Here is a 23,885-nt window from a genome sequence, read left to right as displayed (position 1 = left end):
GCGCATTCTTACTTGCTCTCGGCCATCAGCGTCTCGAACGTCTCTCCACCCACAACCTCATTGTCTGGGTTCAGACAGATGAGCACCATGTCGTAGGTGGCGCGCTGCCCCCAGGTGCTGTCCTTGCGGGCTTTGTTTAGGAACCTCAGGGCTTCGTTGGGCTGCCCCTTGTGCCTGTCGTGGAGGAAACACCGTCAACCTGCTCAGGAAACGGGGGCACAGGCTTGCAGGAGTATACAGGAGGCGCTCTGAGTTTGCACAGAGTGGAGGCTAGATCGCTGGCCTCCCGCTCCCTGTCCTGGAGGCTGGACTGGTGCTCCGATCAGACCCAGCAAGATCTTGTTTCCACCAGGGAGGGCCTCTTGTGTCCGGCCCCTCCACGGCCCACACCCAGCTCACCAACAGTAGATGCCCCTGCAGTAGTTGAACCCTGGCTCCAGAGGCACGCGGCTGGACACCTTCTTGGCCAATTCAAAGAAGGCGGGCGCCTCTTCAAGTTTGCCACTTCGTCGCAGCAGATCAATTAACTTGTTCAATGCTGAAAAGTTGTCTAAAACAAGAGAGCAGGACAGGCTAGGCTGGGGTGGCCAACAGCTGCATCAAGGAGGGAGAGAAGGACCCGGCCCTGGGAGGGCCGGAGATATTCTAACAGGGTCAGGAGGAGGAGGGGCCTCCTAACTGCCCCAACGCCTCCATTAGTCCCTAGTGTTAAGTGAACAGTAATGATAATAGTGCTTAAGCTGGGCACGGTGGCGCACGCTTGTCATCCCAGCATATGGGAGGCTGAGACAGGAGGATCACGGTTTGCGGCCAGCCTCAGCTACTTAGTGAGGCCCTCCGCAACTCAGTTTCCCAATAATGGGGGTGTCACTGGGAGGTACAATGCCCCTGGGTTCCATCGCCAGTACTGCATTAAATAATAATAATAATAATAATAATAATAATAATAATGCTTAAAATAGTAATAAACACAGCTAACGAGGACATGCCACTGCTATCATCCTGCCCAGTGCTTGGTGCTGTATGTATATATTAGCTATGGGATGAAGTCGGCTCACGCTGTCCCTGTTTTACATATGAGAACACCAGTACAGAGAAGTTAAGTCATTTGCTAGTGAGCAGGAGAGCAGGACTGAGCCTCAGGCAGCCAGGCTCTGCCGGGCCCCTGCGTGGGTTCTGCCGTGGGCCTGCGGGGGGGCTCTGGCGTAAGCCTTGCATCTGGCCCCTTCCCCAGCAAGAAGGGAGTTCCACGCCACAGTGAGTGGGACCGGAGCTACACATCCAGGGAGAATTTCTGGTCCCTGCCAAGTGGCTATGACATCGGAAGGGGACTGTACTGACTGACACCCAATTTGGGGACAGACAGACTGTCCTGGGTCCAGTGCCAAGTGCCTGGGACAGGGAGCTGGCCCCGCGGACTCGGGAAGGGCCGGCACGTTCCACCGGGTCTTTATCAGTTTCCTGCCTCTCTGGGAACAAGCGCAGAGGAAGGGGCTTCCTCTGCCCAGTCCAGAGGGAGGGGAGAGGGCCCATCCTTGCCCTCCTAGAGAACCGCCCTCGACCGGTGGGAAACCGGGTCTCTGCGGGTTCAATCACCTGGTGCTTTCTCCAGGACTTCGCGGTACAGATTAATGGCTGCCTCATAATTCTGTTTTCTAAACATCAGGTCGGCCATCATCTATCAGAAAACACAGGAGGCTCTGGAATTCATGACAGCAGCTGGCGTGGGCAGAGGGAAGGCAGGCGGGGGAGGTGGTGTGCAGGGTGGTGAGGAGGGAAGGTAGGGGAGGATTCGGAGGGCAGCTAGCAGCTGAGCCTGTGGGGCCCTCAGACCCCCAGCCAGAAGGTGGGGGTTGCAGAAGGTTCTGCCCTCCGCTCTAGGGCCTCAGTTGCTGGGGTGGCCCTGGAGGAGGTCCGGTGATCCAGAGGAGGAAGGCAGGGCTGGGGAGGGCCACTCCACACACTTCCGGAGGCCCCAGCCATCACCTACAGAGGGTGTGGTTTCCCCTGCAGCCAGGGGACCTCGCCCCCTCCCCTTACTAGCCCAGGAGGCTACTGCCCCCTGCCGGCCAGCCCCTCCCATTGATGGCAGAACTCCGGTTTCTCTGAAAGCCCCCTAAGGGTGGGCTGGGATGGCTTCTGAGGCTCTGGGGACTGGAAGCAGCCGCTGGCATCAGCCCCAAGGTCCTTGGGTTGGGTGATGCTGAGGGCCCCCTACCATGGAGGCGGTCTCATGGATCTGCTCGGTCTGCAGGAGAATGGTGCAGTGCTGTTCACACAAGTCCAGGTGCCCCTGGAGCAGGGAGAGCTGGGCCAGCTCCAGGAGAGCCTGTACAAAGTCAGACGTAATAAACTAACCAGTGAGCCTGCGCGGTGGTGCACGCTGGTGATCCCAGCGCTCAGGAGGCGGAGGCTGGAGGATCGTGGTGTTGGGTCAGCCGCAGCTACTTAGTGAGGCCCTCTGCAACTCAGTGAGACCCTGTTTCAAAAAATAAACAATAGCCGGGCATGGTGGCACACGCTTGTAATCCCCACGCTTGGGAGGCGGAGACAGGAGGATCGTGCAGGTTTGAAGCCAGCTGCACTGGCTTAAGAGACCCTGTTTCCAAAAACAAAAAAGTATAAAATAGGTCTGGGAGTGTAGCCCGGAGGTAGAAGGGCTTCCAGGAACCCCAGTACCACCAAAAAAAAACAAAAAACAAAAAACAAAAAACAAAACAAAAAACAACAATAACCAAAAAAAAAACAACAACAATAAAAAATAGGGCTGGGGTGTGGCCCAGAGGTAGAATGCCTCTGTGTTCCATCCTCCCAGTAATGCAAAACAAACAAACAAACAAACAAACACAAATAAACAAACAACCAGCGGACACTGTGGCAACACCAAGATCGCCTTTGAAAAAGCTCTTTCCCCTGCAACCTGTTACTAGCAGACCCCCTAGGAGAATGTCTTTGGCCCTGTCCTCCCGCCAGTCCTCCAGCCACAGCACTGGTCTCCTGAGTCTGCTCTGAGAGGGGGCCTGGCTAACTTGCCCTCTTCCTCAGCTTCAGGCCTGAACACAATCCTCTGCAAGGCCCTCTGCCCCTGCGCTCCCATGGTCCCCGGCACCCACACGCTGCATGTCCTGCCGGGCGTCAGAACCACCTGTGCTGGCCTCTGCCCCCGCTGGCCTCGTGGAGGTGATCTGTGGGCAGGGCCCACGTCTCCAAGGCCTAGATCAGTGCTTGGTCCCTATGTATATATGTATATTGGTACTAAGGATGGAACTTAGGGCCATTCTACATCTGAGTTATACCTCCAGCCCTATTTTGTTGTTGTGTGTGTGTATGTGTGGTACTGAGGGTGGAACCCAGGGGCCTTCTACCTCTGGGCTACACTACCAGACCTATTTTATATTTTATTTGGAAACAGGGCCTCACTAAGTTGCTGAGAGCCTCACTCAGTAGCTGAGGCTGGCTTTGAACCCGTGCAATCCTCCTGTCTCAGCACTTACCAGAAATGGCTCTTGTTTCAGAGCCAGTGATACCAGAAAAGGCATCTCAAATGTCCTTAAGTGAATCTGGGTCACTCTGGAGGCAGGGGCAGAAGTGTACACCACCACGCCCGGCCTCCCCAGCCCTATTTTATTCTCTTCTCTCTCCTTCCTTCCTTTGGCACGAGAGATTGGACCCAGGGGCATCCTATCTCCAAGTTACATCTCCAGCCCTATTTTTTATTCTTTTTTTCTTTTTTTCTTTTTGGTGGTACTGAGGTGGAACCCATAGGCTTTCTACCTCCGGGCTATACTCCCAGACATTTTTAATATTTTATTTGGAAACAGGGTCTCACTAAGTTGCTGAAAGCTTCACTAAGTAGTTGAGGCTGGCTTCGAACCCGTGCGATCCTCCTGTCTCAGCCTCCCAAACACGGGGATTACAAGCGTGCGCCACCATGCCTGGCTTTTATTCTTATTTTGAAACAGGGTCTCACTAAGTTGCAGAGGGCCTCACTAAGTAGCTGAGGCTGGCTTTGGACCCTGCATGATTCTCATGTCTCAGCCTCCCAAGTATTGGGATTACAGGTATGCGCCACTATGCCTGGCTTATTCTTTCTTTTTTTGAAACAGGGTCTCGCTAAGTTGCAGAGGGCCTCACTAAGTAACTGAGGCTGGCCGTGAGCCTGTGATCCTCCTGTGTCAGCATCACAGGAACTAAGATTACAGGTGTACGTCACCACACCAGGATTGGGTAACATAGAATGAATGAATGGGACTCTTTATTCATGGCGTGAACACCAGCCACTGTTCCCTCATCTGGAACTACCACTCTAAGCCCACCTGGAAGCTTAGCCTAGGCCTCCTGCCTAAATAGCCCTGCCAGCCACAGCCCTCAGTGCCTCCCTGCCTCCAAGAGGGACCTGAAAATATCAGACTGACGTGACCTTTGGTGCTCCTTTCACTGCTATGAGTGGTGCTCCAAAGTGGCCCTTCCAGCCTCGTTCCTTGGGCCCAGGGTGAGTGGAGCAGGTAGGTGCTGCACCCCACTGCTGGCTGCCTCCCCAACCCTCATACCTGCAGCTCCCGGCACCTGCTCAGGGAACTCAGCGAGGCATGGTGCCCTGGGAGAGGCAGCAGGTCTGGCTGTGCGGGGCGCCCACCTTATTGTCGGTGGGCGAGTAAGAGAGGGCGTCCTTATAAGACCGCATTGCCTTGGTATATTCCTTCTCGGCCAAGTAGTGCTCCCCAAACTGGATGCAGATGGAGGTTGCCAGTTGCTTCTGGGAGGGGATCGCTTCCGGTTGCTCCAGCGGAACCCGCTTCAGTATCCGAGACTGGAGGTCCAAGGCCTTGGGAACCAATAAAGCCAGGACCAGAAACTCAGAATGTGGTGTGCCTGCTCGCAGAACGTCCTCAGCTCTTGTTTCAGAGCCAGTGATGTCAGAAAAGGCATCTCAAATGTCCTTGAGCGAATCTGGGTCACTCTGGAGCAGAAGCGGAGGCAGGAACAAACCCTCCCCTGTCCTTACCTGTTTACCTGCCTCCGTCGCACCTTGAGGTTCTGGGTCGAACTTGCCTCAGTTTCCCTAGCGGCTACAGCACCACACAGTAGGTGCCCCAAGTGGACTACGTGAGAGGAGTGGCCCACCACTGAGCTACATCCCAGAGCGCTCCCTTTTTTGGGGGGTGTGGTACTGAGGACTGAACCCAGGGGCCTTCTGTTTTAGAGCAACACTCTCAGCCCTTTTTATTTATTATTTTGAAAGAGAATCTTGAGGCTGTGTGTGTTGGCATATGCCTGTAATCCCAATGCTAGGGAGACTGAGACAGGAAGATCGCAGGTTACAAGCCAGCCTCAACAACCTAGTAAGAACCTGTTTCCAAATTAAAAAAAAAGAAAAAAAAATTACATGGGGCTGGAGGTATAGCTTGGAAGTAGAATGCCTTGAGATTTAATCTTCAGCAGCACACACACACACAAAAGACAGAAAGAAAAAAAGAAGGGAGAAAAAAAGGAGAGGAAGGAAGGAATAGAAAGAAAGAAAGAAAGGGAGGGAGGGAGGTAGGGAGGGAGGGTGGGTCTTGCTACGTTGCCCAGGCTGGCCTGGGACTTGTGATCCTCCTGCCTCAGCCCCTAGAGCAGCTGGGATTCCAGGCATGTGCCACTGCACCCAGCTCAGGCTGTTTTTACGGGTGCGTTTGCTCTGAATACGCTGCCCTGTTGGGCTTCGAGGCGGCCTTCACAAATACCCACGACACAGAATGAGCCACTGCGAGACCAGCAAGAGGAAAGGACCATTCCGGGTCAAGCTGTAGGAAGCGGGCACAGATTCGCCTCAGTTCCCTGAGGGCGAAACAGAGGGATGGGAATTCAGTGGTAAACAAGAGAACAAATCATGTCAGAGTAGGCAGAGCCTGGACTCCCCCTCTGCAGCCACTGAATGCACCCCAGAAACAAGCGCAAGTCTACAGCTCCAGGTAGAGATGTGAGAAAGGCCTTATGGGACGGGCTGAGGACCCTCGAGTCAGGGCAGCCGGCTGTGAGGGGTACGGGCGGGGGTAGGCCGGGCAGGGCCCAGATCTCATCTCCATCACTTGCTGGTACAGACGCTTCCCGATTCACAATGGCATCACATCCTGATAAACCCATCACAAGTTCAAAATATCCTAAGTTGAAAATGCATTTAATAGACCTAGCCTACGGAGAGCATCCTAGCTTAGCAACGCAGTCCCCTGGAGGGTAGGAGTTATCTACCCCGGAGACCCAGAGGCTCCCTGGGGCTGTGGCTCCATGACGCTGTCCAGGATCCTAAGAGAGTAAAGTACCATTTAATTGCTGGCCCAGAAGCCGGCACACGCTTGTAATCCCAGAATTTGGGAGCTGAGACAGGAGGATCATGGTTTGTGGGCAGCCTCAGCTACTTAGCGAGGCCCTTTGCAACTCAGTGAGACCATGTTTCAAAATTAAAAATTAAAAAAAAAAAATAGGGCTGGGGGTGTGGCTCAGAGGTAGAACGCCCCTGGGTTCTCTCCCCAGTACCATAAAAACAAAATTGCTGACATGTATCTGGACTTCTTTGATGGGACCTATTAGATAGGACTATCACAGCATGTAGCCAAAAGGAAACTAGCATAAAGCTTCCAGTACACAGGAGGTAGGCACTGTCATTATTATTATGGGTCCTGGGGGTGGAACCCAGGGGCTTTCTACCTCTGGGCTGCACTCCCAGACCTATTTTATACTTTATTTGGAAACAGGGTCTCACTAAGTTGCTGAGAGCCTCACTCAGCAGCTGAGGCTGGCTTCGAACCTGTGAGATCCTCCTGTCTCAGACTCCCTAGCGCTGGGATTACAAGCGTGCGCCACCACGCCCGGCTGATTATCATTATCATCATCATCCTCACCCTTGGGGACAAGCCAACCTCCTGCTCTACTTTCTCTGCCTCTCCCAAGCCAGCCCTGCCAGCTCAGAGCACTTCAGCGCCACCACTAATGAGCGAGCCTGGCGGAATCAATGGAAGGTGAAGGTTGGAGGCGTGGCCTGGGTCTGCTCTTGAGGAAGAGGTCTGGGTTCCAGACCTGCATTCCTCTCTTTCCTCCTCCCTCAGTCCCCCATCAGGAAATGGCAGGGAAGAGAGCCAAGAGCACTTGCTGATTACCTTGTTCAGAGTTTCCACCACGTCTTCTTTTTTATGGTTCTCATAAACCTTTGCCAGCAAAAGCAAGCACTTAACGTCATTCATCATGGACGGAATGTCTTTGACTGCAAAAAAAAAAAAAAACACACACACACAAAAAAACCCCTCACATGAGTATTCTCTGGCCCCAGGGAAGCAGGGGCGTGTGGAGGGCTGGGTTCAGGGCCCTGCCAAGGCGAGAAGGTGCGGAGGGGCGGCCTGCCTGCTCCATGTGTAAGAGCCGGGCGGGTGGCGCACGCTTGTCATCCCAGCATTTAGGAGGTTGAGACAGGAGGATTGAGGTTCACGGACAGCCTCAGCTGCTTAGTGAGGCCCTCTGCAACTCAGGGAGACCCTGTTTCAAAATAAAGAGTAAACAATAGGGGTGGGGCTGTAGCTCAGAGGTAAGTGCTGGGGGTATACCTCGGAGGTAGAATGCCCCTGGGTTCCATCCCCAGTACCTCAAAAAAATAAAAAAGTGTTAGAAGCTTCCTCACCAAAGTCATGCTCTAGCGCCTGCCTCAGAACCTTCTCTGCCTTGCCGAACTTCTTTAACTTCAGGAGAAGTTCGGCCAGATCGCAGCACAGAAAGTCCTGCCCGCTGATCTTCTGCGCAGCCTCATAATAATTAATCGCCTTGGTGCAAAGGGAAATAAAGGTCTCAGGCCTCGTTCTGCCTGACGCCACTGTCCCCTCCATGGCTACCACACCAGTGTGCTCCTCCAGAATACAGAAGCCTTGGGTGACAGGGTCCTCCCAGCCAGCACAGCACTCCAGCAGCCATGGTGCGCCGTTATGAGTTCTACCCTTGCACCCAGCTCAGCAGGGCACGGGGGTAGAGGCCCAGCCACGTGCCTCCTCCTCTCAGCCTGGCTCATGCACCTTGCTCCACCCTGCAGGCCCGGCCCTCCACGGCCCTCCCTCTGCCGCTGGCCTCACCTTGGCGTACTGGTGGGTCTTGACGTAGGCCTGCCCGATCCTGCTGATCAGTGAGGCGTCCTGCGGGTTCCTTTTGTAGGCCTCATCGTAGACCTCCAGGGCCTTTTCGGGCTGGTGGGGAAAGTGCCCAAGGGTCTGACTCTATTCCCACTGGAGAGGCAACACTGGGGGAGGCTCCCTGGGGCCCTCACTCACCTCTTGAATGTTCATGAAGGCATCGCCCAGCAGCAGGCTGGTGTGGGGGCCCGGCAGATGTTCACAGAGCTCTCTGTAGGGACAAGCGAAAGTTACTGTACTGGTATTGGGAAGGGAGTTTAAAAAGTATTAATGTATCAATCCTGGGAAAGATGTCCAATCTTGAAATATATCTTCTTTACTAAGAAAGCCAGGGTTAGCTAACATGTCCTTGCATTCCTAAGAACAATTTAACACATTTTGGGGGAGAAGACGAAAGGTAAAAGCCTGTGTCTGGAGACAGAGGTGCCTCCCCCTCAGGCCATAAATCTGAGCCTGTGTTTGGAGACAGAGATGTCTCCCCCTTTAGGCCATAAATTCGCCTGGAGAGATACCAGAAGCAGAGCCGGGGTTGGAGATAAGGGGTAACATGATCTCCAAAAATCAGAGGGACCTGCTGGACTTAGACAGGATAAAAACTCAGTAAACCGGAGTTCGTTGGCATTTTCATTCAAATTGCCCCCCTGTGCCCCGCTCCGGCACAGGGCTGTAACTATCTCTATATTTCTATCTTTTTAATAAACTTCTTTAAATCTGCAGCAGCTGTCCAAGCGATGAATACTTATTCTTAGCTTAGGACAAGAATCCACGGTTTTTCTGTTTGTCTCTGTGTGTCTGGTGGTGGTGGGGGATTATTTCACACCACACAACCCCCCCCCCCAACCAATCCCCTGCAACAGTTACCTCTCAGGCCTGCGCAGCCGTCGCGCGCCCGGATGCACCCTTGTCTTTCCCTGGCCTCCACTGATGTCCACTCGCTCAGCACCCAGCTGGTACCGAGACTGCACTGTGCACGCCTCAGACACCTCTCCTCACCCGCTTTTTCTTTTCTTTTTTTTTTTTTTTTGGCTCTAGGCATGAACCTAGAGACTAGTGCATGCTCGGCAAGCATTCCACCGCTGAGCTGCACCCCAGCCCCACACCAGGCTTTCTTTTCTTTCTTTCTTTCTTCCTTTTTTTTTTTTTTTGTACTGGAGATTGAACCTAGGGGCGGTCTACCTCTGAGCCACACCCGCAGCCCTTCTTATTTTTTATTTGGAAACCGGGTCTCGCTAAGTACCTGAGGCTGGTGGTGAACCCACAAGCCTCCTGTCTGAGCCTCCCGAGTACTAAGATTCCAGGCATGCGCCACCACACCTGGCTGCATCTCTCTAACACTCCAGTCTGACCGTGCCACCCTAGCCTCTATGGTTTCCCACAGCTCGGTGCCCCCATCTCCTGGCACTTCCCAGAACCTCTACCACCTGTAACAAATTGCCTAGAAAGAGGAAGAAGGCGCTGGGAAGGTCCCATTGTTTTGGTTTTGTTTTTCAGCACTGGGTTTGGAACCCAGGGGCATTCTACCTCTGAGCTACACCCCAGCCCTGTTTTTATTTATTTATTTACTTATTTGCCGTACTGGGGATGGAACCCAGAGGCACTCTACCTCCAAGCGACACCCCCAGCCCTATTTTTTCTTCTTTATTTTGAAACAGGGTCCCACTGAGTTGCAAAGGGCCTAAGTAGCTGAGGCTGGCTGCGAACTGTGATCCTCCTGTCTCAGCCTCCCAAAATCTAGGGTTACAAGCGTGCGCCACCACATCTGGCTGGGAAGGTCCCTTTGAAGTCCCAATACTAAGTCACACAGAGACAGCTAGCCTAGACCTCTCCATGGGTAACCACCCCATACTGGCATACCCCAGATTCTGGATGTGATTCCTCAAGGCGGGCAGGACCAGGGGCCAGGCTGGGAGTGTGTGCCCATGGCTCCTTTAGCGTCCGCTCTGGGAGCGGGGCCCGCAGGTTCCCACTGGGACGTGAGCCATGCAAGGGGGTCAGTGCGGGGAAGGCGGGCAAAGCTAAGGGCCCATTCAGTTCTGGGTCCTTAGAACCCATCCTCGCTCAGGGCTTACTGCCCCGTGGAAAGCCCTCTGAGGACACTTTCTAGAGAACCCAGGCTGAAGAAATACAACTGAAAGGAAACACCCCTGTGCTCCCTGGGAGAAGGCGCCGCCGCCGCCACCGCTCACCGGTAGCAACCCACGTAGAGGCGGGTGTCTTTGCGGTTGTGCAGGTAGATACTAGCCATCTTCTCCTTGGCTTCCATGTAGCAGGGCTGCTTGGGCGTGATGCCCCTCAGCATGGTCAGCGCCATGTCCACGTTGCCCTTGCTGAGCGCCAGGTCCACGTTGGCGATGGTGATACGGATTTCCTCCGGGGTGCCGCTGAACTCGTTGATGGCGTCCTGCATGACCTTGGTGGCCTCGTGCTGAAACATGGGGACCGCACACCCGCTCCAATTGGTGTCACCGATACAGCTAGCGTGGCAACACAAAAACCACCCCCCTCCTGCCTCTGGCTCTGGAGAGAGGGGTGGAACATGGGGGCAGAGCCGGGCTCGGCCAGGACCAGCCCCGCTACCACGAGCTGAGGAAGACATGCTCGCACTGGCCTCTTCGGGAGGAGAAAGGCCTTTTATTTTTGGTACTGGGGACGTCTATGTGTGTCCAATATTCCAATGTCTTTTCCTGTCGTTGTTGGTGGTGGTGCTGAGGATTGAACCCAGGGTATTCTACCTCCAAGCTATACCCTTAGCCCTAATTTTTATTCTTTATTTTGAAACAGAGTCTCACTAAAGTTGCAGAAGGCCTCCCTAAGCAGCTGGAGCTGGCTTCAAAGCTGCGATTTTCCTGTCTCAGCCTCCCAAGTACCCCCATGTAATACGGCCTCCCGTATTATTACATGCATGCGCTACCATGCCTGGCTGGAGAAATGCCTTTGAACAGTGGCTAGTCCATAGCCACTGTTTATCTGTTTTTTTGAGGTACTGGAGATTGAACCCAGGTGTACTTTACCACCGCTATACATCCCCAGGCCTTTTTATTTTTATGAGACAGTCTTGCTAAGTTGTTCAGGCTGGCCTCAAACTTGTGTTCCTCCTGTCTCAGCCTGCTGAGTAGCTGAGATTACAGGTTTCAAAATAAAAATAAAATAGAGCTGGGGATGTATCTTGGAGGTAGAATGCCCCTGGGTTCAATCTCTAGTACAAAAACGAAAAAGAGAAGTGCCTACTATGCTGGTTCATATAAAGGAACTTGTCTTCTATTATGTCTTTGATGGTTTTTCTGTTCCATTTATTCTCCTAGGTTCCCCTGGCCTTGGCACAACTCAGTGCATCAGATTTTTAAAAAGGGAGGAGCCTCAGGCCTCGGCTCACCCCACCCTCTGCTCCCTCCCTCTGCTCCCAGCTCTGCGAGGACTGGAGCCGCCTTGGCCTGCTCTCTAACCCCGGCTCCTGACACAGCATCTGATGTATTGCTTGCTGATACATCAGAGCAAGGCCAGGATGAGGCTGTCCCCTGGTTTTGGTACAGAGAGAGAGACAGAGAGAGAGACAGAGAGGAGAGACCTGCACTTTTAATTCTCTCGGGCCCTTTGGCCTAGAAGCATGTAGACATGCTTTTACATTCTCATATATACCTAGAAGGCTTTTATTTTATTTGTTGCAGTGCTGAGATTGAACTCAGGGCCTCAACATGTTGGGCAAGCTGTCTACCACTGAGCCATGCCCCCAACCCAGCAACTTTTGCCTGTGGGGAGAAGAGGCCTCTTGGGCTAGATGCCTCCATAGCAGGGTCACCACAGAAGGCCAGAGGACCCAGTACTGGTGGGTAATGGGGACGGTGCTGGACAGACCACCTCCCGAGAGCTGGTGAGACCAGTGGGGTCGGAGGGTACAGAGTCCACCCTCGCCTGGGCCGCGCTTCTGGCTGTGTTCCCGTTGCTCCCACACCCAGCTGAGGGCACCCAGGGGCTCGCTGCCTCTGCCCAGCCAGGCCCTCCAAGGCCCTGGGGCTGCATCACTGCAAAACTCCAAGCTCATGGAGACTGTGGTGTGACCAGCGCCTGTGGGAGCTGCACAGCAGTGGGAGGTGGGTTTGTCCTGTGTCCCTTGCCTTCCTGAGATTCTCAGAGGGGACAGCGAGGTAGGCAGGGGCTAGATCACGTGGGAGCCAGAAGGCTCTGGACTTATCTTGAGGACCACGGGTGGGGGGCAATGAAGCCTTTGGGGCAGGGGAAGGCCAGACTCCCATTTGAATAAGGCCCAGGTAATAGCACAAGCATGCAAACATCAGGCAGGACCAAAGAGCCTGGGTCCTGGCCTCACCCGGGACCTCCAACTCTCCTGGTCTTGAAGAAGACAGCAGGGTGGTTCTTACCAGCTCCCCGTTGAGTCGGAGGGCATCCACCAGCTCCAGTAAGATGGACACCCGCTCACTGGGCTGCAGGGAGGGCCCACGGAGCTTCTTGCCTTCGTCTGCTTTTAGAGTTGGCAATTTCATGATCATTTTCAGGGTCATTATAGCCTCTGGATAGTCTCCAGACTTGTTGAGAGCCCTGGCCTTGATGAAGTGGTAGAGGGGGTGGTCTCGGACCTGGGGGGAGAGCGCAGGGTTCCAGCTCACTGCGGGCGCCAGAGAACTGCAATGCCCGCCTGGCTGCGGGGTGGGGGTCTGAGGGGCACAGGCGGCCCCCACTATGGCTTCCCGCTCGAGGCAGGTGAGGCAGTGGCTAGTGGTTCTGGGATGCTGAGTGGGCACAGGGCACCAAGGCCGCCCACCTGGAAGTTGTGGCTGACACCCAGCTCTAAGGTGTGGAAGCACATGGCAAAGTTGCCCTGAGCCAGGTGGATCTGGGCCATGAGGAGGTGCGCGTCCGTACAGGTGGGGTCCAGCTCCAGGCAGCGCTGCAGGGTGCTCTGGGCATTGTCCAGCTCTCCTAGGCACAAAAAACAGACCTCTATGTGCAGGGACCCTCAGGGACGCCCGAGACCCGGAGGTGGAGGCAGGATGCCCTTTGCGCTTGCAAGTTCCTGGAAATAACCAGGACCTCTTCACCAAGGACCCCTCCTGAAATGAAAACCACTCCGTTTTGCTATGATCCAGACAAAAGCTGGGGTACTCGAACCTGGGCACGACACCTTCCCTGTCCCTAAGGCCCTCAGGAAGATGGCCACGGGGCTTCACAGCGCCACCTGGGAGCTCAGGATGCCTGGATCTCAATTCCCACACATAGCAGCAGAGTGAAACCTAGTAATAACAGCCCTGAGAGCAGCGGCTTGGGAAGCACCTGCTCTGCGCTGCACACGTGCGATGCGCTCTAGAAAGTCTGCTTTGGTATCTGCAGGGGCAGAGGCTGGCGTGGTGATCACTGCCTTTTGGTGTTATTTCTGGTGGTGCCGGGATGGAGCCCTCAAACGTGGCGTTCTACCATGAGCTACACCCCCAGACAAGCTCTGAGCTTTGTCTTTTAGAGGAAGGACCTAGGGCTCCAGGGACAAAGTGAAACCCAAGTATTTAAGTCCAAGCCCATCAGCTCCAGAGCTGAGCTCTGGCCCACAGAGCCGGGACAGGGAGGGTCAGGGTTAGGATACTAGGGGCCAAGGGGCAGCCAGGCTGGTGTGCATGGCTTGGTGGGGGCTAGGGCTGAGGTGCTGAGGGTTGGTAGGGGCTTCCCTCTCTGTGGCCTGCCTGGAGACCCTGAGTGGGAAGGACACCCTGCTTCTGGGTCCCAAGCCCCCTACTGTCACCATGGCAACCTAAGCTCCTGGAGGCTCCTGCTGACAGCTGCTGGCACTCCCCAGGGGAGTCTCCTGCCCTGGACTTGAACCCAGGGGACTGTGGGCTGTGGGTAAAGCTGGCACCCTGATAAATATAGGTAGGATCGAGGCAGGAGATGGGAACTCAGCACAGCGAACCCCACATCAGGTGGTGTCATAGGACCGGATGGGGTGAGAAGGTACAGAGGAAGGGCACCGGGGGATGTCAGAGAGGGCAGCGGGGCACCCATGAAGCCTCCTCTCTCCCCAGGAACTGGGCCTTGCGAGGAGGAGCCAGCAGGGCATGGCTCTCCTGCCCCAGGCTCTGAAAGCCTCCTGGCCTGGCCCAGGGCCTCCTCTCCAAAGTCCCACCCGTATCCCACCCGCTTCACTTGCCTCCACAGCATCCCGCGTGCTAAGGGACAGTGCCCGCCCTAGCTGTGGTCTAGTTCCCCTTGCTAGAATGCACGCCTATCTGAGTACTCCTGTATCCCAGAAGCTCAGTGACTACAGCCTGTGTGCAGTAAGCAAGGAGTCCACAGACCGCCTGGGTGGGAGAGAGCCCTGATGGTGGGGTGGTCAGGAAAGCTACTGGGGGGCTGGAGGCTGGAAGGAGGGGGCAGGCCGGAAGGGCATGCGTGCGTGCGTGCGTGCGTGTGTGCGTGTACGTGTGTGCAGCATCTCAGGCAGGGAGCCCGTGGACACAACCTCCGGGCACGAGCTCCACCAGGTATGGGAGCCGACGAGCCGATGTGAGGAGACACCCGCCGGGCTCCGGGACCCACCTGAGAGATACTTGACCTGAGTCATCACATACAGCGGCTCCATCATGGCCGGTGCCGCCTTCACTACCGGATTCAAGATCACAGCGACTTGTTTAAGAAGCGGAGACACAATCTGGCCAGGTGACCGGGGCTGCAGGGACAGGAGGGGCTGGCTGCAGGCTCACGCCTTCCCAGAGGGGCCTGGGGCTCTCAGACTCCTTCTTGGCAAAGGAACTGTCCTTTCTTCCACACTTGCTTACGATTCCCCCGGCCACCGAGTGTTAAGAGGACGGGCCTTGGGTCTGTTCACCGTGTGTCCCCAGGACCTAGGACGGTGTTTGGCCCCATGGTAATGCATTCAGTGTTTGTTGGCTGACTCACATTAACACTTGTAAAAATATGAACCTTGCCCACAAGGATCCTGTCTGGCTAGGAAGGCAGGATAAACAGTATACTCGCGTAGTCCTTAGAAGGCTTTTTTTTTTTTTTTTTTTGCAGGTCTGGGTCTGGAACCCAGGGGCATTCTACTTCTGAGCTACAGCCCCTGCCCTATTTTTTATTCTTTATTTTGAAACCAGGTCTCACAGAGGGCCTCACTAAGTAGCTGAGGCTGTCCGAGAACCGCGATCCTCCGGTCTCAGCCTTCCAAATGCTGGGATTACAAGCGCGCGCCACGCCGGGCTCTTAGAAGGCTTCTAAGAAGGGGAAGCTGAGCTCTATCTAGGATGCAGCTGGGGCGTGGCCAGCGCCCTACCCCTCCAGTGGTCCCCAGCCTCAGCATTGCGGGGAGCTTGCTAGGGATGGGGGCTTTGGGCCTTGCCTGCTCTGTATCTGCCCTGGAACAAGCTCCCAGGTTATCTGCCCGCTGTGCGTTCAAGTTGGAAAAACAATGGCCGGGCAACTCCACAGGCAGGGTCTCTCTTCCATCCACACCTGTACTCCAGACCCTGCCCAGAAGATGGGCCCTCCCCTAACCTGCTTGGGGCAGAAATGCAAGTACTCCTTGGCGATGCAGACCAGGAAGAGAGGGTCTAGCTGCTCAAAGTACTCGGGGCCCAGGGGCAGGCCCTGCATGCCCGAGAAGTGCAGCTCTGCTGCCTCCTTCAGGAGCGCCGTGGCCTCCTGCTCCCCCTTGGGCTTCTTGGATGCCAGAAGAGCCTGGAGGAAAACCAGCTCCTGCAGACGAGAGAGAGGCTGAGTGTCTGGGTGAGGTGGAGGTCTAAGCCGCCCGGGGATGGGAGGAGAGTGGGAGACGCCACCCTGGGGCATCCGTGCGCCCTGGGAGCGCTGACCTCGGACTTCCCGAGAGACTGCTGCACCTCCTTCAGGAACTCCAGCTGGTGCTCGGCCTCCTCCAGCTGCCCTTTTAAGATCTGACACCAGATGATCCCTGTTGGTGGGACAGGAGGATAAGCAGCCCGCCTGGAAGGAAGCGGGGTCCCTGCGTGGAGGAGAAAGTGGGAGGGAGGGAGGGCGGGCACAGGGCAATTCCTTCGCAGACCCCAGAGCGGTGTGTGGTGTGTGCTCGTAGGGAAGGGGAAGGACAGACCCCTATCTCGTGCTCAGCCTCCAACAATCTCTTTAGTGAAAACCCAAACCAGCAACCTAGGGGATGTTCTTTCACATGTTTCTTAATATGTATGTTATTGATCTATATGCATAACTCAAACATGTATCCAGGGGCTTGGTAGTAGGGTACTAGCCTAGCATGTGTGAGACCTGTGTCCCCAGCACCACAAATCCCAGGATATGCGTGTACACCTATAGAGCATGCTAAGGGTTTTTTTTTGTGTGTGTGTGGTACTGGAGATGGAACCCAGGGGCATTCAACCTCCAAGCTCCACCCCCAGCCCTAGTTTTTATTCTTTATTTTATTTTATTTTTGCAGATCTGGGGATGGAACCCAGGGGCATTTGACCTCTGAGCTATACCCTCTGCCCTATTTTTTATTCTTTATTTTGAAACCGGGTCTCAATGAGTTGCAGTGGGCCTCACTAAGTAGCTGAGGCTGTCTGTGAACCACAATCCTCTGGTCTCAGCCTCCTGAATGCTGGGATTACAAGCGTGCGCCACCATGCCCAGTTATTCTTTATTTTGAAACAGGGTCTCACTGAGTTGCAGAGGGCCTCACTAAGTAGCTGAGGCTGTCCGCGAACCGTGACCCTCCTGACTGTCTTCTAGACTCACCTCCCTGGCTCCCAGCGCCGCCCCCCCACCCGGGCCCTGTGATGGCAGAGACCTGTCAAGGCAGCCACGCTGTTCTCGTCCATTTTCATGGCCTCCGAGTACCACAGAAACGCGTCCTTGACATGGCTCTGCAGGATGAAGAGGTAGCCCAGCTCTGTGGCCACATGGGCGCCGGAGGGCGTGGCCATGAAGACGCGCTCCAGGAAGCTGCTCACCAGCCGGAGAATCGCTGGGTTCCTCCCGCACTGCAAGGCGCGGCATGTGAGGATGGGCAGCCGGGGCAGTCTGGCCTCGGCCCTGTCAGAGTGGGGCACTCTGGGTAGACCCACGAGGTGCGCTGTGTTCAGGCAGCTGGGGTAGTGGAACTGTCTGCCCCCCCCCCCCTACTTCTACAGGACCTGCCTCCAGCCCTTGGCCCTCCAGGGGACCCGTTCCCAGTCCTGCCATGAAAAGGAGTCCTAGGAATCACCAACAAATGGTGGCAGGGATGGAACTCACGGGCGCTCTCTCTCTGAGCTACACCCCCAGCCCGATTTTATTTTTTATTAAAAGTTTATTATGCCGGGCATGGTGGCGCACGCTTGTAATCCCCACGCTTGGGAGGCTGAGACAGGAGGATCGCACAGGTTCGAAGCCAGCCTCAGCTACTTAGTGAGGCTGTTAGAAACTTAGTGAGACCCTGTTTCCAAATAAAATATAAAATAGGTCTGGGAGTATAGCCCAGAGGTAGAAAGCCCCTGGGTTCCACCCCCAGTACCACTAAAAAAAAAAAAAAAAAAAAAAGTTTATTATTTGTGGTACTCGGTATTGAACTCAGGGCCATTCTACCTCCAAGCTACACCCCCAAACCTGCCACACATGGACAGCTGGGCTGGGAGAAGTGCACACTCGAGGGAGAAAGGGCAGTATTTAACAAGGGGGTTCTGGTCCCTGAGACCCGAGAGCTGTCCTCCTTCCTACAATTCCTTCTAGTAACTCTTTTTTTTTTTTTTTTTTTTGTGGTACTGGAGATGGAACCCAGGGGCATTCTACCTCTGAGCTACATCCCCAGCCTCATTTTTTATTCATTATTTGGAAACAGGGTCTCACTGAGTTGCAGAGGGTCTCACTAAGTAGCTGACATTGTCCGCAAACCACAACCTCCTCTCTCAGCCTCCCAAATGCTGGGATTACAAGCGTGCGCCACCATGCCTGGCTTGGTACTATTTTATAAAACCGGGAGATAGTCAGAGGTGGTGGCGCAAACTTGTAATCCTGGTACCGGGGAGGATGAGACAGGAGGATCGCAGGTTGGCGGCCAGCCTCGACAATTTAGCGAGGCCCTCAGCAACTTAGTGAGGCCCTGCTTCCAAATAAAAAGTGAAATAGGTTTGGGGGTGTTGCCCAGAAGTAGAAGGCCTTTGGGTCCCATCCCTAGCACTGCATACACATACACAAATAAATGAGTAAACAAATCAACCAATCAAATAAATAAGTGGATCGAATAAATGAATAAACAAATCAGTCCAGGAGAAGACCTTCTTACCAGTCTGCTGACCACAAGGATTTTTTTAAGATGGAGGCCTGGATTCTGGGGCTCTCTCATCTCTAGCGCCTTGATCAGATTTCTCACATGATCTGCAGCCTGCAGTGACAACACAAAGCGTGTGGAGGGCGATGGTAAGAGCGGAATGGGCAGGGGTTCTGCATCGTGCCTGCACCTTCACGTCGGTTGGGGGAGTTTGATAATTCCCATGCACTGGCATCATCCCCAAGAGGTCCAGATGTGCTGGACTGGGCTGGCCCAGGCATCAGAACTGGCCTACAGGTGGAGCCCTAGGGAGCACTCCTCCCCGGAAGCTGACTCTGCCCTCTGTCCTGCTGGGCCCACGGAGGCAGAGGCAGGGCCAGCTTATAGCCGCGCTGCACCCTGACACGAGTCATTCCAGCGGCCCTTCACAACGGCTCGTCAGTCAATGTCGCCACCCAAACCCCTCGTACAGGAGAAGAAGGCTCGGGAAGGTGGGCACGGCGCCTGGGCGGCAGCCGGGGCACCAAAGCCACATCATGGGGTCCTATCACTGACCCCTCTGGCCCTCCCCGTCCAGGAGCGGGGAGTCCTTAGTTCTCAGTTGCAAAGCTGTGTCAAAAGAGAGTCTCGCGTGGGCGCGGTGGCGCACGTTTGTAATCCCAGCATTTGGGAGGCTGAGACAGGGAGACTGCGGTTCGCGGACAGCCTCAGCTACTTAGTGAGGCCCTGTTTCTAAATAAAGAAGAAAAAATAAGGCTGGCAGTGTAGCTTGGAGGTAGGCTGCCCCTAGATTCCGTGGTGGAGCAGGCTTGTAATCCCTGCGTTTGTGAGGCTGAGACAGGAGGATCGCACAGGTTCGAAGCCAGCCTCAGCTACTTAGTGAGGCTCTCGGCAACTTAGTGAGACCTTGTTTCCAAATAAAGTATAAAATAGGTCTGGGAGTATAGCCTGGAGGTAGAAAGCCCACGGGTTCCATCCCCAGTACCACACACACACACAAAAGAGCCCCTTGGGTGGGTGCTGGGCATGGTGGAGCACACTGTAATTCCAGTACTTGGGAGGCTGAGACGAGGGTTGCAGGTTAACCAACAGCCTCAGGAACCTAGTGAGACCCTGTTTCCAAATAAGAAATAAAAAATCAGGGTGGGAGTGTAGTTTGGAGGTAGAATGCCTCTGGGTTCAATCCCTAGTACCAAAAAAAAAAGAGAAAAAAAACAAAGGGAGGGGCCCTTGGGATGGATTTGAGGTGTTCATGGAGCCCAATAAGGATGGAAAAGACTAGAAATGGACAGCAGGCTGGGAGGAGGGGCAGACCTCCGGGATTGAGTGCGGGAAGGAGATTCTGGATGCTAACTCTGCCCTGAGACTGAGCCCGAGACCAGGCCCCAGGATCTCTTGTTCCTCCTGATGACGGTGCTGGAGCCCTTTCCAAGTGCTCCTCCCAAGTACGGATGGCCCTCCATCGTAATTCACCCACAAAACCCACTCTCAGAGTTGTGCAGCAGGAAGCAGAAGCTTCCTCTTCCTCCATGGCCCCTGAGAGTCTCCTGCGTTACCACACTCTCCACGAGGCAACATGTTGTTTAGTCAAAAGGCAATGTTTGGGCTAAAGCACAAACTCTTTGAGAACAAGGACACATCTGGGCATTGAGTTTCCAGTTATAATCCCAGGGGTTTTTTTTGTTTTGTTTTGTTTTGTTTTTTGTGTGTGTGGTACTGGGGGATGGATCACAGGAGCATTCTACCTCTGAGATACACCCCTAGCTCTGTTTTATTTTTTATTAGGAAACAGGGCCTCCCTAACTTGATAACAGCCTCCCTACATTGCTGAGGCTGGTTTCAAACCTGCTATCCTCCTGTCTCAGCCTCCCTAGTACTGGGAGTACAGGTATGTACCACCACGCCTGGCTAATCCCAGGTATTCCTGACTGCATCTGAGAACTATTTTAGGTTTCTTTGGAAAAATACAAGGTCTAGGAGCAAGCCTGGGGCCAGGTGCTACCTGGTGTAGTTTGCAGCATTCCATTGCCTGAGCAATTCCAACCATTCCTGCCAAAGTAGCACTTCCTAAACTCTGAAACACTTACTTACCATGACCTCTACTAGCAGTTAACATCAACAGAAGGACTGGCACAGAACAGGCCCTGTTCCATCCACACTTTACCACTTCTCACCCCACTCTGTCTCTCTGAGAGCCCCACAGCTCTGCAGAATCGTGTCCATTTTACCAACGAGGTGGGTGGGGCTTGTCCAGGTTGGGGACACCTGTCCGGGCTCCCGCAGGTAGCAGGTGGGAGAGCCAGCGTCAATCTCACCCCCAGAGGCTGCCTGTCTCTTGAGTGGTGTTGCCCAAAGAACCAAACCAGGACAGGGCCCTTGGCAAGGGAGCCTGGGAGCAGGGGATGGGGGTAAGGCTGCCGATCCCGGGAGGCAGCCTCCGAGTCCCTGTCTGCTGGGGTGGGGGCTGGGGTCACGCCAGGCTCCTCCGCCTGAGTCTTGGAACGACGTACCGTGGCCCCGTTTCCTTCTCTTGCCAGCTCGTGCACAGCTAGAATCTGGCAGGCATCGATGTTGCTTTCGTCTTTTTCAAGGATTCTGAAGGAGGAAGGAAAGCCACAGGAGCCGGCAGTATTAACAGACAAGTCTAGGATGGCGTACTGGCGACTTGTAATATCCAGTGTTCCTTCTTCTGCTAATAGGACCCCAAACCAGCCGGGAGCATGGCTACCCAGAACAAAGACTGCTCTTCCCTTTGGTGTGGCCCTGGACTAAGTTCCAGACCGCAGGATGTCAGTGAAAATCCTAGGGGTGTGTGTGTGTGTGTGTGTGTGTGTGTGTGTGTGTGTGAGAGAGAGAGAGAGAGAGAGAGAGAGACAGAGACAGAGACAGAGACAGAGACAGAGAATGAGCACGACCCGCCTCTCTCCCTCCCTCCCTCCCCTCTCTGCTCTTTCTCCGCCTGCTGGGTGGAGAGTGGACCCTGGGGTACAGAGCAACCACAGGGAAGGGGCCTGGGCCCCAAGAGTTACTTTATCCGGCCCTGGACCATAACCAAACTTTGACCCAAGAGAAATCACCTTTTGTGCTATTTAAAATATGTGTTTTGGGGTGTCTATATTACAGAAACCTAGTCATCCCCAACTAACCAGCGTTGACCGTGGTATCATGTTTAGAGGTGGGGCATAGCCTGTGATTAAGGTGGGAAGGTTTCAGTAATGTGTCACTGTGGAGATGTAGCTTTTCCCACACTTGTAATCCCAGTGCTTGGGAGGCTGGGACAGGAGGACTGCACAGGTTTGAAGCCAGCCTCAGCTACTTAGTGAGGCTCTCAGCAACATATAGTAGGACTAAGATATAAAACAGGTCTGGGAGTGTAGCCTCAGAGGTAGAAGGTCCCTGGGTTCCATCCTCAGTACCAAAAAAAAAAAAAAAAAAAAAAAACTATTTTCCAATTTGGTCAGAGAATGAACTTCTGCTTAATCAAGAGTGATTCAAATTATACAAAATTTCAACACAATTAGGCATAACCCACACTCAATGAGTTCTAGCCATTGATGATTCTTTTTTTTTTTTTTTTTTTTTTTTTTTTGGTGGTACTGGGGGTGGAACCCAGGGGCTTTCTACCTCTGGGCTATATTCCCAGACCTTTTTTATATTTTATTTGGAAACAGGGTCTCACTAAGTTGCTGAGAGCCTCACTAAGTAGCTGAGGCTGGCTTTGAACCTGTGCGATCCTCCTGTCTCAGCCTCCCAAGGGCGGGGATTATAAGCGTGCGCCACCACGCCCGGCTGCCATTGATGATTCTAAACCTCATACATTTGGAAATTAAAACAACAACAACAACAACAACAACAACACACTCTTAGATAACTTGCGGGCCAAAGAAGACTCAGAATAAACATTGGAAAACCCTCAGAAGCCAGGAGTGGTGGCACACACCTATACTCCCCGTGTTTGGGAGGCTGAGACAAAGAGGATCATAGGTTCGAGGACAGCGTCAGCAAGCAGTGATTCCCATCAACTTAGTGAGATCCTGTTTCTGAACAAAAATAAAATAGAGCTGGACGTGTAACTTGGAGGAAGAATGCCTCTAGGTCCAATTTCCAGTATCACAAAAACAGAAAGACAGACAAAAGAGAAAAAAAAATACTTCTTAGAAGAAAACGATACTGAAAATACTAACACTCCAATGCACAGACACTTCTAAAATGGGACAGCCACAGACCCAATGCTTGTGTATTCTAAAGTTAGATTGGGAAGGACGAGCCAGGCAGCCAACTCAGGAGTTAGTAACAACAGAGTAACTGAAGGAGGTTGTTGGCAAGAAATAATAAGCTTAGGAACAGAAAAGAATAAATTGGAAAGCAAAGATATACGACAGAGGATCTACAAATCTCAAACTTGATTCTTTAACAAGATTAATGAGAGACACACTATTTTAAGATTGATAAGAAAAATAAGAAAGAAAAAGAAAGAATGTTAGGTACTGGGAATTTGCACCAGGGGCATTCTACCTCTCGCTACACCCCAGCCCTATTTTTATTTTTATTTTTAAACTGGGTCTCACTAGGTTGATGAGAGTCTCACTGTTTGCTGAGGCTGTCCTCAAATCTGTGACCCTCCTGTCTCAGCCTTCCAGCACTGTGATGAGAGGCATGTGCCACCATGTCTGGCCGATGCAGAAGAATTTTAAGACAAAGAGAGTTCTGTGAGCACCCTTAACTGGGGAACCATGCAGGGCACAGGTGCCAGGGCACAGGACTCAACCTTTTGACACCAAACTTGGTCTCCCTGGAGGAGGGAGATGCATGGCCCTCCCCCAGTCTGGCCTTCAGCCCGATCAGGTAGGCTGTTGGCCCACCTGATCACGCTTCCAAATCAAGCTCCAAAGCTCTGAAGCAAAGCTAAGACACCTGCCAGGTCTACGCTGGGAGAGCCGAGGACCCACACGGGCATCCTGCGGTGGCACCCCCCGTGCAGGGCAGGGAGCCATCGCTGGGATTAACTGGCAGCACCTCCCCAGTTACCATCAGAGGAGACCCACCCCAGGGCAGGGGAGATTCTCCTGGATTTTTTTTACCCCCCAGAACTGTGCTGGAGGTTACCACATACATAATCCAACTGCGATTCACAGCAATGACCCATGGTCCAGGAATTCTTTTTAGGAAGAAAATTAGGATCCTACATTTCAGAACTACTGGGATAAAAATAAAGTGCTGGAGCTTAAAGAGACACTCTTCAGTTATCTGGGAAAGCTGGTCCTCAGAGGCCCTCCAGGACACATCCCTCCCCTTTCATCTCTCTTCCATCTCCATTTCTATTTGCAAGGCTTCAAGGTCACCCTCCACGGGAAGTCTGGCTTCCCCCTGTCTCCAGAATGCCTGAACTCTCTGCTCTAAAGCTTCTGTTCTACCCCACCTGCTATTAAAAATCTTTTCCCAGCTTGGTGTGGTAGCTTGCTGATTTGAGGACAGTCTCAGGAAGTAGAGACACTGTCATCAACCTAGCCAGAGCCTGT

General features: G+C 53.7%; 1 protein-coding gene across 1 annotated transcript in view; it reads right to left on the bottom strand.

Moving 5' to 3' along the window:
• TTC21A (tetratricopeptide repeat domain 21A) overlaps window positions 1–23,885 on the bottom strand; it is a gene marked incomplete at both ends in the record, with an annotated part of 34,735 nt that overhangs the window by 1,979 nt on the left and 8,871 nt on the right. The window contains 18 exons of the mRNA XM_080715881.1: window positions 13–174; window positions 400–550; window positions 1,597–1,678; window positions 2,219–2,329; window positions 4,637–4,825; window positions 7,137–7,240; window positions 7,652–7,790; window positions 8,094–8,204; window positions 8,289–8,361; window positions 10,337–10,575; window positions 12,527–12,742; window positions 12,928–13,085; window positions 14,691–14,820; window positions 15,645–15,845; window positions 15,962–16,059; window positions 16,909–17,101; window positions 18,382–18,480; window positions 20,877–20,961. Coding sequence (XP_080572007.1) covers window positions 13–174; window positions 400–550; window positions 1,597–1,678; window positions 2,219–2,329; window positions 4,637–4,825; window positions 7,137–7,240; window positions 7,652–7,790; window positions 8,094–8,204; window positions 8,289–8,361; window positions 10,337–10,575; window positions 12,527–12,742; window positions 12,928–13,085; window positions 14,691–14,820; window positions 15,645–15,845; window positions 15,962–16,059; window positions 16,909–17,101; window positions 18,382–18,480; window positions 20,877–20,961 — 2,541 coding nt within the window. The remainder of the gene's footprint in view (window positions 1–12; window positions 175–399; window positions 551–1,596; window positions 1,679–2,218; window positions 2,330–4,636; window positions 4,826–7,136; window positions 7,241–7,651; window positions 7,791–8,093; window positions 8,205–8,288; window positions 8,362–10,336; window positions 10,576–12,526; window positions 12,743–12,927; window positions 13,086–14,690; window positions 14,821–15,644; window positions 15,846–15,961; window positions 16,060–16,908; window positions 17,102–18,381; window positions 18,481–20,876; window positions 20,962–23,885) is intronic.

The sequence above is a fragment of the Muscardinus avellanarius genome, assembly GCF_963383645.1.
Source record: "Muscardinus avellanarius genome assembly, chromosome: 18".
Taxonomy (NCBI): domain Eukaryota; kingdom Metazoa; phylum Chordata; class Mammalia; order Rodentia; family Gliridae; genus Muscardinus; species Muscardinus avellanarius.
This window is presented reverse-complemented; position numbering and strand designations above follow the sequence as displayed.